Here is a 15,620-nt window from a genome sequence, read left to right on the forward strand (position 1 = left end):
TACTCCAGCATACACACGTACACACATTGCATGTGTATATATACACACATATATATATAGACATCATATGTGTATATATACACACACACATATATATATAGACATCATATGTGTATATATACACACACACATATATATATATAGACATCATATGTGTATATACACACACATATATATATAGACATCATATGTGTATATATACACACACACATATATATATATAGACATCATATGTGTATATACACACACACACATATATATATAGACATCATATGTGTATATATACACACACACATATATATATAGACATCATATGTGTATATATACACACACACATATATATATAGACATCATATGTGTATATATACACACACACATATATATATAGACATCATATGTGTATATATACACACACACATATATATATATAGACATCATATGTGTATATACACACACACATATATATAGACATCATATGTGTATATATACACACACACATATATATATAGACATCATATGTGTATATATACACACACATATATATATATAGAGATCATATGTGTATATATACACACACACATATATATATAGACATCATATGTGTATATATACACACACACATATATATATAGACATCATATGTGTATATATACACACACACATATATATATAGACATCATATGTGTATATATACACACACATATATATATATAGACATCATATGTGTATATATACACACACACATATATATAGACATCATATGTGTATATATACACACACACATATATATATAGACATCATATGTGTATATATACACACACACATATATATATATAGACATCATATGTGTATATATACACACACACATATATATATAGACATCATATGTGTATATATACACACACATATATATATATAGAGATCATATGTGTATATATACACACACACATATATATATAGACATCATATGTGTATATATACACACACACACATATATATAGACATCATATGTGTATATATACACACACATATATATATATAGACATCATATGTGTATATATACACACACATATATATATATAGACATCATATGTGTATATATACACACACACATATATATAGACATCATATGTGTATATATACACACACACATATATATATAGACATCATATGTGTATATATACACACACACATATATATAGACATCATATGTGTATATATACACACACACATATATATATAGACATCATATGTGTATATATACACACACATATATATATATAGACATCATATGTGTATATATACACACACACATATATATATAGACATCATATGTGTATATATACACACACACACATATATATAGACATCATATGTGTATATATACACACACACATATATATATAGACATCATATGTGTATATATACACACACGTCTATACACATACACACATCACATGTGTATGTATACGCACATATATACACATACACCCATAAATACATTGATCGTAGCATAACAGATAAACTGCAAAGCGTGTATTAACATTAAATTTTAAATTCTGACAAAAAGTTTGCCATGAGCCATTTCCTTTTTCTTTTTTTCTCCCTTTAAAACAATGTTCAGTATTTCAAGTCACTGAACAAAAGAAAATGATTTGTGTGATTCTCTAGGAAAAAACATCTTCAGTGCCAAACCAAGCATGTGTATGGTCTTTTCCACCATTTACAAACTCCCACAAAACACTCTGTCAGAACCTCTGTAGACCAACACCATGGTCTGCTGAAACAACAGCACTGCTCTGTGAATTTCACAATAGACCAGTCGTTCCACCGAGCTAATTGTGATAACTGGGTTTTTATAATTCTCCTCACCTTAGATCTCTACCCTCCTGCCTCGTTTCCACATGCCAAGTTTTTCATAGACATTTGCTGGATTGAAATTGATCGACTAGCTTCTGTAGGTTTTCTTCTCCAAATCATTCTTCCTGTAATGATCCTGAGGCATGAAAATTCTAGGTCAAGATTATAATAATCTCCGAGGTGTTTCTCGCTTATACTATTTCAAATCAAGGACAAGAAAAATTAAAAGCGCATATAATACTTGAAAATCCGTGTTACTTTTAAGGTTTTCCCAAATACATACTTAAAACTGAGAGTCCCACAGAATGAGTTTCTGCCTTGGCATTAACTTCAGCTCTCGTTTCACTGGCACTCTTGTTTATTTTTGAACCTCTTAATTGGGTTTAAATTTATCAGTAACAATATTAGCCCCCAGTATTTCCCCTGTGACTTCTAATAACTGAAACCCTTTCTTAATTAAGTTAGTGGATTAGAGTTGGGTTTAAATTGTAAGCGCAAGTGGTGTTTCTCTCTGTACTAGCTATCCTGTCTCAGTTTTTCCTCCCAACTTTTAATTGAACTCCTTGGGGGCTCTCCAGGACCAGTTCAGTGCAGTCCATGGATTAGCTTTCCCAGAGTCTGTTTGGTGGAAGAATCTCACTTGCAAAGCTTTTTTCAATCCCGTTAGCATGAAACCATTTACGCTCGACCAGAATGACGACAAACCTCGTCAATTTCTATCTAACACCTCACAACAGGACTGTGACAAGCAAGGGACACACAAAGCAAAGGAAACAAGTTGCTAGATTTGTGGAAATTTTTAACATTTTTAAGACACAGAGAGACCATTTAGTGGTCAGAAAACTTATTTAAATGATTCCTCCCAACCTCTCTATTTCCAAGAAATAGAGAGAGAGAAAGAGAGAGCGAGGGAGAACAAGCGAGAGAGAGAGAGAGAGAGAGAGAGAGACTGAGGCTGACTGGGAGCCTGAGAGACTCAAGTACTCTTTCTTTTTGTCAAGAAGTTTCTGTCTTGCATGTTTCACATTTATTCCCATGGGAGAAGGGTCAGGCATTTTTCTGGAGAGGATGTTCCCTCAGGAAGGCATGATGTGCGCCAGGCAAGTTACCTGCAGCATGTTATTTCATCCAGTTGTCACAACACCCTATAAGGAAGAAATTATTACCCATATTGTAGCTTTGAGGAGAATAAAAGCTCAGAGAGGTCACACAGCTAGTGAACAGTATGAATAGTGGGCTGAGATTCAAACCCAGCTCCAACTGATTTCAAAGTATAAGGTCTTTCTTCTGTTACTCTGCCTGGAGGAGATTTACAAAGCAAATATGGGGAGAGTTTTAATTAAAATTAATTTTGCTTTACTTTTAAAGACTTAAATACTCTGGTATAATTAGCAGTTCAAAGGGATGTCTTAACCAAGTCTGAGAACCAGTGATGTAGAGACTAATCGAATGTATCCAGAAACAGTTACCGTAACCAGAGCAGAGACGATTAAATGGCATAACTTGCTTCTCTCGCCAACAAATGGGGACAAAATCGTCTCCACATGGTGCTAGGATGCGCGTATGAATTTGAAACTGAAACAGCGATTGAGTCCATGATTCTTCTGTCTTTTGGAAAGGCTGGCAAAAGACAGTTGGTGAGCTGGGATCTAGACACCTCCTGGGCGGACTTTGTCCAGTTCTACATCCAGATTGGAGGAGAGAGTGCTGCGTGCAACCGGCCTGACAGCAGAGAGGAGGGTGTCCTCCTTCAGTACAGCAACAACGGGGGCATCCAGTGGCATCTGCTGGCGGAGATGTACTTCTCAGACTTCAGCAAACCCAGGTAACCACCGCCTGATGGCCTTCCACTGGCTTCCAGGAATGGTGAAGATTACATTGTTGTTGAGATGTTTCCAGTATAGCGTCAACTCTTGCAAAAATAGACAAACTCATCAATTTCTGACACGAACGATAGCCCAGTATGTAAAGATTTCATCTCATTTAAGTTTCTGGACAGGAAGCATTTGTATTCATGTTTGAATTTTTAAAGAGTGGAGAAAAATTGTGACTAGAAGAAAAGTAAGACAATTTACCACTGTTTTCCCAAAGAAGCTCTGTGAGATAGGGGTGTTCCAAGCTCATTTTTCCAATTTGCAGGTTTTTTAAATGCACACACAAAATATGTTCATCTGTTAGATTTAACAGCAAGATGGATTTTGTTAAAAGTTTTCCTATGGTTGTACCCAGGGCTGGTCCTAGGCAGCGTATGAATGAGTCTCTGGAGCATGGGTTTTCGAAAATTTTTCCCTGGCTCATCCCTGTCTTTATTTTGATGGATGGGGAATATATGTCATAAAATGTCGTAGGCAATGACTTTAGGAGTTTGGGGAAATGATTCATGTTTAATAGTAATACTTGTACCAAGCAATCAATGTGTTTATCTATACTTAAATTTAGTTTTTTTGTAACTATATAGTATCTTGAAATTCTGTATTTATACCTTATATTTTGTATGAATGTCATTAAAATCTACTCAAGGATATTACTTTTAGACTATATTACATTTTTATAATCTCTGTATTTGCACTTCAACACAAAGACATTTTTTCTTTATATATGTTGACTATCCATCATTATTAAGCTTTAACATACTAAAGTTGTCCCTGTTTTGCATTTTACAATCGAACCTTATTTATTGAAAAAATATATTATTGAAGAATATATAGATCTAATTCTTACAAATTAAGTGTATTTTAAACGCGCTACTTAAAATACACCAATTTTATAGATTGAAGTTTGTTGTTTTAAAACTTTAGGTCATTTAAAGGTTACATAACTTTCCATAATACAACACAAGTAGTCATGCAGACAGACCGACCAATAGCATCTCTTCTAAGGGATGCGGGCGAGAGGCAGAAACCAGAGAAGAGGCAACTGGGTAAAACGAGAGAGAGAACATCCAGAAAGTCGGGAAGGGTGAGTGGGACCTGGAGCCTGGTGATACTTTCCCAGATGCAGTACAGTAGAGCGGGGGTTGATGGTGCTGCCAAACTGGTTTAAACACAATTTTAAAGAACTCAACTTACTTTTCCCAAGTAATATAAATGTCAGTCTGGAAACTACTGAGACTCAGGAAAGTGACTAGATAAGCAAGTTCAACAACTTTTACACATTCCAGACTATTCAGTTTTTTTATGGGAATTTTTCTTTAGGGCCAGAAGCTTTCACTAGATTCTCAGAGTTTAATGACACTAAAATGGTTAAGAAATTCTGAGTTGGAAGATATCAGAGAAAGACCCCATTCATGGCAGCAAATGAATAAATACGAGGAATAATTTTAACAAGTAATTCTGAGTCTCTCCATAAAGAAAACTACAAAACTTCAAAAGTTCCTTCAGAGAGATAAAAGAAATCAGGTAAATGGAAAATCATTCAACATCCTTGAATAGGAAAACTGAATATGGTGATATGAAGATATGTCTTAATTTATGTTTAATGCAATTTCGACCAAAATCCCAGTGGTATTTTTTGGAAGGGTGGGGTGGTCTCTATATCTAGAAATATAAACTGGCAAAAACAGCTTAAGCTTTTTGGAAAAAAATAGAGGAATTCCCTACATGATATTAAAACATATTCTATAACCTAAGTAATTAAAATGGAATGATACTCATGCGTGGATGGAACAAACAATGAAGCCAAATAAATGACCCAGAAATTGACTCAGATCTATGTAAGAACTTACGTATTAAAAAAAGACGCATCAAGAATCAATGAGAAAGAAATGGTTATTCAAATAAGTGGCATAAGAGAAAAATACGTAGGCTCTTGGGGGAAAATATGTATTTAGATTATCACCTTCTATCATCAAGAACTGTTAAAGATTTAAACATTTAGGTTACTTGGGAAAAGATCTGAACTTTCTAAACATATTCAATGGAAGAATTAACAAAGAAAAGGACCCCTTACATAGAAATATACTACACGCAAGTATAAAGCTACATACGCATGTAACACATACATCAAAGACAACAGAAAGGAGTGAAAAGAAGGAAAACAAACTGAAAAAATATTTGCAATAAATGTGAGAAAGGGCGGGTCAGCGTTCCTTCAAGAACTTGTACAAATTACTAGGAAGAAAAACACTAAGATCCCAATAGAAAAATGGGTGAAAGGAATGAGCAGATGTTACAAAAGAGGAAACACAGATGTTTAATAAAATATGAATAATATCCAACTCTGTTGCAATAAAAAAGATACCATTTTTCAACAGTCAAAGGGTCATTTTTTAATAACACCAAGTGCTCTCTCCACATGGGAGCAGCAAGACGGTTGTTCTCTTGTCATTCTGCAAACCTTTATGACCTTTCCAGAAAGGAATTTGGAAAAATCAAGCACCTTAAACATGACCAGTTTATTTGACCTCGTAATTCCGTTTCTAGGACATTTGCCTAAAGAAATAAACTTAGATGTAGATAAAACTTTATGCATAAAGATTTTCATCCGAGAATTATTTACAATAGGGAAAGGTGAAATTAATAATAGCGTGTCTCTGTGATGAAAAATTATATAGACAGGAAAGTGATTTTAAATCATTTTACTTCCATGAGAATGTGCTTGTGATAGAATGTTAAGTCTTAAACTGTAGGATACCGAATTCTCCATAGCTCATCTGTGTTAAAGATCACGTGCTTTAATGACATACATCAAAATGTTAGCAGGGGCCAACCCCATGCAGTAGATTGCAGCTGGTTTATGCGTAATTTTTATGTTTTCCCACAGGAAGTGAGAACTGCTTTGAAAAACTTTTCAGTGCTATTTTAATGTAATAACATACAAAGGGACAGTTTTTCTAGGTATTTCTTGAAAATGTTATGACCATTATTGTGGTAGTGGAAAGATATTGGTCAGTGAATCAAACTCAGTTGAAATATTTGCCTCCAAAAGATAGAATTCCAAACGGAATAAACAAGACCAGGACTAAACTTGCTTACAACTTTAAACCTCTTTTGCCCGATCTGTCTAAACTTAGAAACTTTTCGAAAATATCAAGAGATCAAACAAAACTAAACTTTCTCTTGTTGCTACTCTCGTTATTTTAACAACTGCTAAGAAAAACACAGCTTTTGCTTTCCCAACCGTAAATGACTTGTCGTTATGCAGATTTGTCTATCTGGAGCTCCCGGCTGCTGCCAAGACCCCTTGCACCAGGTTCCGCTGGTGGCAGCCCATGTTCTCAGGGGAGGACTATGACCAGTGGGCAATCGATGACATCATCATTCTGTCGGAGAAACAGAAACAGATCATCCCAGTTGTCAACCCAACTTTACCCCAGGTATTTCTCATGTCTGAACTCCACGAAGACAGAGAACTGTAAAAGTAGATGGGATTAAGGAACTGTTCACTTCCCCCCAGGATTTAGTGTTTGATGCCTGAACATGTAATTTAGTTTTCTGTGTTTGCGCTTAATTTTTTTATTACTTCTCAATGTTGCTAGTTCACAGAGTATTTACATGTAAAAAAACAAAAACAAAAAAGACTATGGAAGTCTGTCCAAGTTGTCAAGTATGATTACTGGTGTGTTTATAAAATCATTAGAAACACAGTGGCAAAAGATTTTCAGTTGTTAAATAATCAACAGAAAATTTAACAGAGGTAAAAAAAAAAATTATTTGTTTAGAGATTTTACTATATTTTCCTAGAAATATAAATGGTACATGGCCCCGGATGTCATGAACTGAAAATTCCTTTCTTGTTTTCAAAGTGATCAAATTGCCTTTCTGTGTTGTATTGTTTTTATTAGAACTTTTATGAGAAGCCAGCTTTTGATTACCCTATGAATCAGATGAGTGTGTGGTTGATGTTGGCTAATGAAGGGATGGTTAAAAATGAAACTTTCTGCTCTGCCACGCCATCAGCCATGGTATTTGGAAAATCAGATGGAGACCGATTTGCAGTAACTCGAGATCTGACTCTGAAACCTGGATACGTGCTACAGTTCAAGGTATTTGTGCACAGACTTCTTCCCGGGGCAGGTTAAGGAGCAAATCATCTCCCAGATTTATAGGTGGAATTCACACAGAACGCAAAATTTTCATATTCTATTAAAGAAGGAGCTCACTTAAACAGAGGTTCAACAATCTTAGATGGCAAAGCTTTTTACCTCCACCCATAAGGAAAAGAGCTTGTCAGTTTTTAATAAGCCCCAGAGGCTGAGGCTGTGTCGTTGTACTTCTTTAAGTGCGCATGGAACTCTACCAAAATTAACAAGAAAATTGACTTTTAGGGTTTCAATCTGATTGTGACTTAATGAATCCCATACTTCTGAATGGTGGTGGATAAATTCTGCTTTTCAGCTTCCTGGTGCTTTTCGGACTTATGAGCTATTTTACATTTTTACTATAGAATTCTCAAACAATTTCTCTTCCTTTGATTCAGTAAATTTTTACCTTAATTATCATTGCTCTTTTAAAAGCTTGTGGTTTTTCAGCACTGTGATAACGTGTCAACGTGTAAAGCAAGTATTTACTTTGACAAGCTCTTTTTTCAGAACCCTAATCAAAATTTTATCGTGTTTATAATAAAATCCCATTGGTGAATTCTGGGGTCGAAAGTAATGCAGTTTTAATGAGCCAGCCCAACTACATGGTCCTTACATAACGGCAGGATGCAGTTGCTAAATAATTTACAGATAGAATTATTAAAGAGATCAGCTGTTTATAGGCAGCTCTTCAAATATAATTTCCACAGGTCTGTAAACAAGGAAGTTAGTCATAAATAAAATGATTAGTGAAATGTTATCCTTCTCTGTTTAGATTTGGATGCTAACTGCAGTGGAAAAACCGTTAATAACAGTACATGGCTCTATATCAATTTGTTGGTACTGCCTAAAATAGTAACAAAATTACAGCAATAGCAAGTACGCTGCCAGAGTACTATGCTGTTTCTCATCTGACACCTTTTCTATTTAATTAGTCACAAAATCATAATAGTGTAGGTGTTAGAGTCTGCAAGATGGTATTCTGAAGTTTAAAAAAATCTAAATAAAGAAAACATTATTAAATATTTCAAGTACTTAAACAACCAGCAAGAATGCATAATGCCTAAGAAAAATCTCAATTCTCAAATCACACCAACAGAAAACTATTGATTCGTGCTTACTAATTGATAATAGACATGTAATATGGGTTATTTGGGGGTTGCTAATTAATGTACGTTTGGAATCTGTAACAAGAACTTGGCATCATTTGTACAGAACTGCACAGTGCTGGTAAATTATTTGTGACTGCCTGCCATGTGTCAAACACTAGGTGCTAGGAATATAGAGATGAAAAATATGGCCCTAGCCCTGAAGGAGCTCAGAAACTAGCAAATGAGTCAGAAAAGTGAATAGTCGCAATACAGTCACAAGAATGCTGTAGTAGAAATAGACTCTGGATGCTATGGGAGTAGCTGGCATAGTGCCTAGTGTATGGCAGTTGCTCCAAAAATATGTTAGTTGAATAAGTGGATGGATGGATGGATGGGTCGATCGATCGATGGATGGATGGTTAGATGGATAGATGGATGGATGGGTGGGTCGATCGATAGATGGATGGATGGGTAGATGGATAGATGGATAGATGGATGGGTAGATGGGTGAGTCGGGTGACTTCAACCCAAGAGCAATGTGTCATGGAATATTCTTAATCCACAGAGTGCAAGAATCAGACCTGTGTTTTAGAAAGATCATCCTGTTAACTTAATAGGAGGGCAAACTGGAATCAACAAGTACATTCATTCATTTATTCAGCTAACATTTAAAAGGCCTCTACTATGTGCTAGGCTCTCTTCTAAGCTTTGAATATAAATAGGAGTAGAGGGTATGGACTAGGGTGGTGGAGGGTGGTTACTATTTTATAAACGGTTGTCAGGTTAGCCTCACTAGTAAAATGACATTTAAGCTGAAATCTATAAAAGGTGAAGGAGTGCAGCTGCCTGGGAAAGAGCATCCCAGGCACAGGGAACAAAAAGTACAAGAGCTTGCAGTAGGAGAGTGCTTGGGAAAGTTCAAGAGACCACAAGGACGCTGTTGTGACTAGACCAAAGAGAGTGGGAAAGGGAAGACAGGTAGAAAAAAATAAGATCAGACTTCCACTTCTTCTCTGAATAAAATGGCTACCAGAAGAGTGGTATACTCCGACTTAGGCTTTTAATAAATCTCTCTGGTGACTGTAGTGGAGTAAACTTACAAAGGCACAGGCAGAGACAGAGAGACCAGCTGGGCAGCTATTGCAACGATCCAAATAAGAGATAATGGGAACTTAGACCTGTCTTGATAGTGGAGGAGGCAGAGAGAAGTGTTCAGATTATTGAATATGTTTTGAGTATATAAGGATGCTAAAGCAGTCATCAAAGTAAGAAATGAGGAGGCCAGATTAAGGCATAGCATGGGATACAAAGATAAGTAGATGGACCCAAGAGATGCTAAAGGGATATAGTCACCAGGTTTTGGTGACCCATTGGGTGGTAGGATGGATTCTAGAATAACTCCCACATTTCTGGCTCCAGTCACTGAAATCGGAAATACAGGGAGAGGAGAATTTGTTTTAGGGTGGTGGATGATAACTGACTTGGACATGTGGAATTAGGGATACCTGTGGATAAGTGGAAATGCACAGGAAGCAGCTGTGGACATTGTTCAGCGAGCCAGAGAGAGACCCTATCTGGGAGTCATAGGTATTCAGAAGGAATTAAAAATTATGTCTGTGAATGAGATTATGGAGCATGTTTAGAATAAAAAGATAAGAAAGCCAAGAATTAAATCCTAGAAAACATCAACAGTTAAGAGGCAGGCTAAATGGTCAATAGGAAAAAAGCACAAACGTGTCACAGTACTGAAAGTTCCAATGACTTGCCTACCTTAGAAACAACGGCAGTCATCAGAAGTCTAAGACAAAGAGCCGAATGTGTGTGCCCAGTGTAACTGCTCTCACCACGTGCCAGCCAAGGGCTCTGCTTACTGACGGGGAATGCGATGAAAGGAGTTTATGTTAGAAGAGTGAGTCATGCATCTCAGAGGGTCAAGTCTTCACTTAGATTCTTGACATTTTACTATATGAACTTTGACAAGCGAATCACAATAAAATTTCTGCTAGCCAAATTGTAAATCCTTCTGAGAGATGCTTCCTAGCTCTGAGTATGGAAATAAGGAAAATATGGACTCTTCTTCTTTTGAAAGACTGGATCAAGCCACCTTACAGTCACAAGGATCCACTGGTTGACCCTTTGAGCTTTGGCCCCATATTATTTGCCTACGGCTCCATCTTTCCTTCATCTTTTAGGCTTTGGTCATGATCGTGTTCTTTTGAGTCCTTCAGTTTTTTCTATAAAATTTGACGATTCTTATTTATAAGATCTTATACAATAAAATTCTCTGGTGGCTCCAACCAACGAATGAAATAAGATATGAATAGATCATTTATGTAAGACAGCATGTAATTAAATAAATAGCAGGAAAAATTAGGCATTCATAAGTAGCAAAAAACGTAAACTAAAACAGTAATAGAACCATTTATACATTTATTAACTTAGAAAGAAACTGTCAAACTAGAATAATATTCAGTGCTGTAGTAAAACAGATTCATTTGAACTCAGTTGATTAAAAATGAACACATATAAATAGAAAATTTAAAGTGATTCTACATTTTGACTCAGTAATACTACTCCTAGGAATTTATCTGGTGATAGCAGATTAACTAAAGAAAAAAAAAGATATATTCTTTGCAATCCTGCATATAATAACAAAATAATATGTTAAATAGAAAGTAGGAGGAAAGTTCTAAAAGTGTGATAACTTCATCATCAAAATATATACTTCCTTATAAAGATTAGAAGAGAAAATAGAAAAATAAAAACAGTTGTGCAAGGGCTTGCCCCATGGCCTAGTGATTAAGTTAGGCACACTCCCCTTCAGCAGCCCAGGTTTTGTTCCCCGGCACAGACCTACGCCACTCATCAGCATCTATGTTGTGGTGGTGACCCGCATACAAAATAGGGGAAGATGAGCACAGATGTTAGCTCAGGACGAATCTTCCCCAAGCAAAAAGAGACAGATTGGCACAGAGATGTTAGCTCAGAGCAAATCTTCCTCAGCAAAAAAAATAAATAAATAGAAATAAAAAGTTGTGCAAGGGCATTGAGATTTAGGTTGCATTTTTTTACAGTTTTTTTTAATGTTGTTAATCCTATGATGACACTCCTCCACACAAGGGCACGGAACAGTAATAGTTTTATTTCTGGATTACGTTGCTTACTTGGTGCTGTGACAGAAACTTAGCTCTTTCATCTAAGTTGACAGTGGTTTCTTACTGAGCTTTTGCAAGAAAACAGAATAAAGATGCTTGTTCCACCAAAAGCAGAGAGGACGGCCCTCTCTTCAGGCAAGTTTATATTCTGAAGAGGTTAGCTCTTCATCTTCTGCTTCCCTCTGTGTATATTGTCTGGGGAAGGAGAAGAAAGCAGTTTCTTGGCTTCTTATCTTCTGTCCAACTCTACAGCATCACATCTGTGTTTCTCTCTTCCCTCCTGTCATCCCAAGAAATCCACAAAATGGGCAAACTTTCTATTAAAAAGCACCTATTGCTTGCCTAAGCGAAGATTTCCAGAGCCTGTGGAAGGGTCCTGGTTGGAATTGAGCTGCCTGTCTTATCACTGTAAATACAGACTCAGCAGAAAGGGCCCTGGCTGCTGTAGCTCTTAATTTGTTAAATAATGGCTTGGAACCAAAACCTTGTATAATTCTGTCCTTCCCTTTAACAGCTAAACATTGGGTGTGCCACTCAGTTCAGCAGTGCTGCCCCGGTTCTCCTGCAGTACTCTCATGATGCTGGTATGTCCTGGTTTCTGGTCAGAGAAGGCTGTTACCCAGCTTCTGCAGGCAAAGGATGCGAAGGAAATGCCAGAGAGCTGAGCGAGCCCACCGTATATCACACGGGAGACTTTGAAGAGTGGACGAGAATCACCATTGTTATTCCAAGGTCTCTCGCATCCAGGTAAAGTGACCATTCTTGGTATGTGCCATAGCCGCCGTTGCTTGGGAGCATATATTTATCTCAATATCTTTATCTCATATATCTCAGTCAGCTAAAAGGATTCATAAACTCTATTCAAATAGTGACTCATGAGGAAATGACTCACACATACACTTTTGAAACAAATTTGCTTGCTTATTCATTCATTTAACAAATATTTATAGAGCACCTACCTGTGGCGAGTTCTGTCCTGGGCATGGGGATTATAGCACTGAACAAAAGATGATGAAAGCTAAGATAGTTGTAAGGCATTATTATATCAGACTTTCACTGTTTACAGATTTTTTTATAATTTAATGCTTCCTTGTGTAGACAGTTTGAGATATCTTAACAATAAAAAAAGATCCCTTTAAATAACTATTAAAATAAATATTAAAACAATAGAGCAAAAGATTAAAAATCGATGGAAGAATGAGATAAATGGATCAATAACTTGAAGTGAATTAGCTTCCTTAATAAGGCCATAAATTTAACTCTTAGCTTCCTGGCAGCTAGGACAAAGAGGGGAAATACAGGGTCATTCAGTTCTCATTGTTGGGTAAAAAGAAAGAAGACATACACATTCTGACTTAACACCAACAAAAAAAGGATACTCTTTTCTCCATGCTCAGTATTCTAGAATAAATTTATAGTATATGTATATATCTTTATGCCAGGTAGAGTTTGTAACACCGAGATCAGTATTTTTACTCTGTCGTTTTTCAAAAAGATAAAGAAACATTCTTCGAGTGAACAGTTCTTAATTGAATCCTAGAACATAACATTAAACTTTGACTCAGTCATAGTGTGTTGGTACAGCTCTGAGATGATGTAAGTCTATTTGCACTGCTTTCTGGTGATGAAACTTAATATGTGGTCGGGAACCTCATTAGTGCCATTCAGTGATGTTTCCAGCTTCCTTCCTTCCTGGAATCTGGTAGGATTATACTTTCCCCAGATCCTTTAAAGTTTGGCATGGCCTAATGAGATGGGAATGGAAATTAAACATGTGACTTTAAGAGCCCACGTGCATTTTGCCATGTTCTCTGCTTTGTGAAGGAGTCTTTTGAGATGAAGCTTGCATGGGGTCCCTGAATGTCTACAATAAGCAGACTTCCTTGCCAACCTACAGTGGACATACAGCATAAGTAAGGAATAAACTTTTGTTGGGTTAAGCCAGAGATTGGGGGTCATTTATTACCACAGCATACCCTATCTCATGCTGACTAATACAGTGATAAAAGCTTAGCCATCTGCAGGAGTGGCTTATTCATAAAGTTCTTAGAGACCATTCTGTCTGTGACGTCTTTCATCTAATTGATCACCAGACTTACTCTGCATCATCTAGCTGGATAAGCTGGTTGTGTTCTCTGCCTTCCTCATTATTGAGATGTGCATCCCTCCAAAAATTACACCACTGACTTTGGTAGACAAACTTTCCATGGGGAAGAAACTTGTTCGGTCAAGATGTACAAGTTTCTGTGCTTAATCTACGAAACCTGGAAACATAATCTTTAGATACCAACTGTTCCAAGAAAGAGTTTCTCAATCAGTGGATCCACGTCAACTTATACGTAAATTTTTTGCCTTTATATGCCAGTGTTCTTTGTAGTGTATCAAAGACAGACTCAGATAATGTGATGTGTAGGTGGCAGAGTTGCTGAGTTGACCTTCTTTAGTGAAATTTAGTAATCTGACTTACTTTCTCCTTTAGTTAGGATGCAAGTTCAGCTCCTGTAACAGAGAAACAAATACAATGCTTCACAAGGCTTAAACAAGATAGAAGTCCATTCTTTCTTATATAACAATTCAAAGATGAGCAGTTCAGAGCTGATAAGTGGCTCTGTCATTCTGAACACACAACTTCCATCTCTGGATCCAAGGCAGCTGTTCCAGATCTTGTCATCTCTTAACTACTAGAAGGAAAAAACATCATGGATGCATAAATGCATTACTTTTTTTTAAATCATATTTACTGCTTGTTCATATTCCTCAGTACAGCCTAGGATGATATGTGTACAATTATCTATTGCTATGCAGCATGCCGCTCCAAAACTTAGTGGCTTAAAAAACAACGATCTATTATTTCTCATTGTTTTGTGGGATTGGCTGGGTAGTTCTTCTACTGGTCTCTTCTGGGCTCCATTATGTAGCTGCATTCAGTTGTGGGTTGGTTAGTGTCTGGGATCAGCAGGACTTTTCTCTCTATGTGGTTTTCATCCCATTATCCATCCCAGTATTCATGACGGTATCCACAGTTAGGTGGTTCCAAAGTTTCAAGAGAACAAAAGTAGAAGTTGCAAGACCTTATCTTATTTGCCACATCCTATTGGTCAAAGCCAGTCACAAGGCCAGACTAGATTCAGAGGGTGGGAAAACAGACTCCCCTTTTTGATAGGAAGTGCGGAAAAATCACATTACAGAGGAACATGTGCACAAGGAGGTGTGATTCACTGGGATGGGGTTGAGGGGGCATTACTGTAACAATCTACCATAGTTTCTCCTAGCCCCAGTGATTCACATCTCTCCCACAGGCAAATGCATCCACTCTCCTCCCAAGACCCTCCAAAGTCTCCTCCCAGCACGGCATCAGGCACTCAGTTGCTGATCTCATGATCTACATCAGGTCAGGATGTGGATGTGGCTGCCCCCATATGGCTCCTCTTGATCCATAGACCTATGAACTGAAAAAACAAGTTAGCCACCCCACCCATACCCAGCATACAATGG

General features: G+C 36.8%; 1 protein-coding gene across 2 annotated transcripts in view; it reads left to right on the forward strand.

Annotated features, from left to right (window-relative positions):
* RELN (reelin) overlaps positions 1 to 15,620 on the forward strand; it is a 466,017-nt gene that overhangs the window by 355,666 nt on the left and 94,731 nt on the right. For both annotated transcript variants that reach the window (XM_070505680.1, XM_014831901.3), the window contains exons 25-28: positions 3,480 to 3,685; positions 7,003 to 7,174; positions 7,643 to 7,843; positions 12,640 to 12,872. In XM_070505680.1, the coding sequence (XP_070361781.1) occupies positions 3,480 to 3,685; positions 7,003 to 7,174; positions 7,643 to 7,843; positions 12,640 to 12,872 (812 nt within the window). The remainder of the gene's footprint in view (positions 1 to 3,479; positions 3,686 to 7,002; positions 7,175 to 7,642; positions 7,844 to 12,639; positions 12,873 to 15,620) is intronic.

Source organism: Equus asinus, chromosome 1 (assembly GCF_041296235.1).
Source record: "Equus asinus isolate D_3611 breed Donkey chromosome 1, EquAss-T2T_v2, whole genome shotgun sequence".
Lineage (NCBI taxonomy): Eukaryota > Metazoa > Chordata > Mammalia > Perissodactyla > Equidae > Equus > Equus asinus.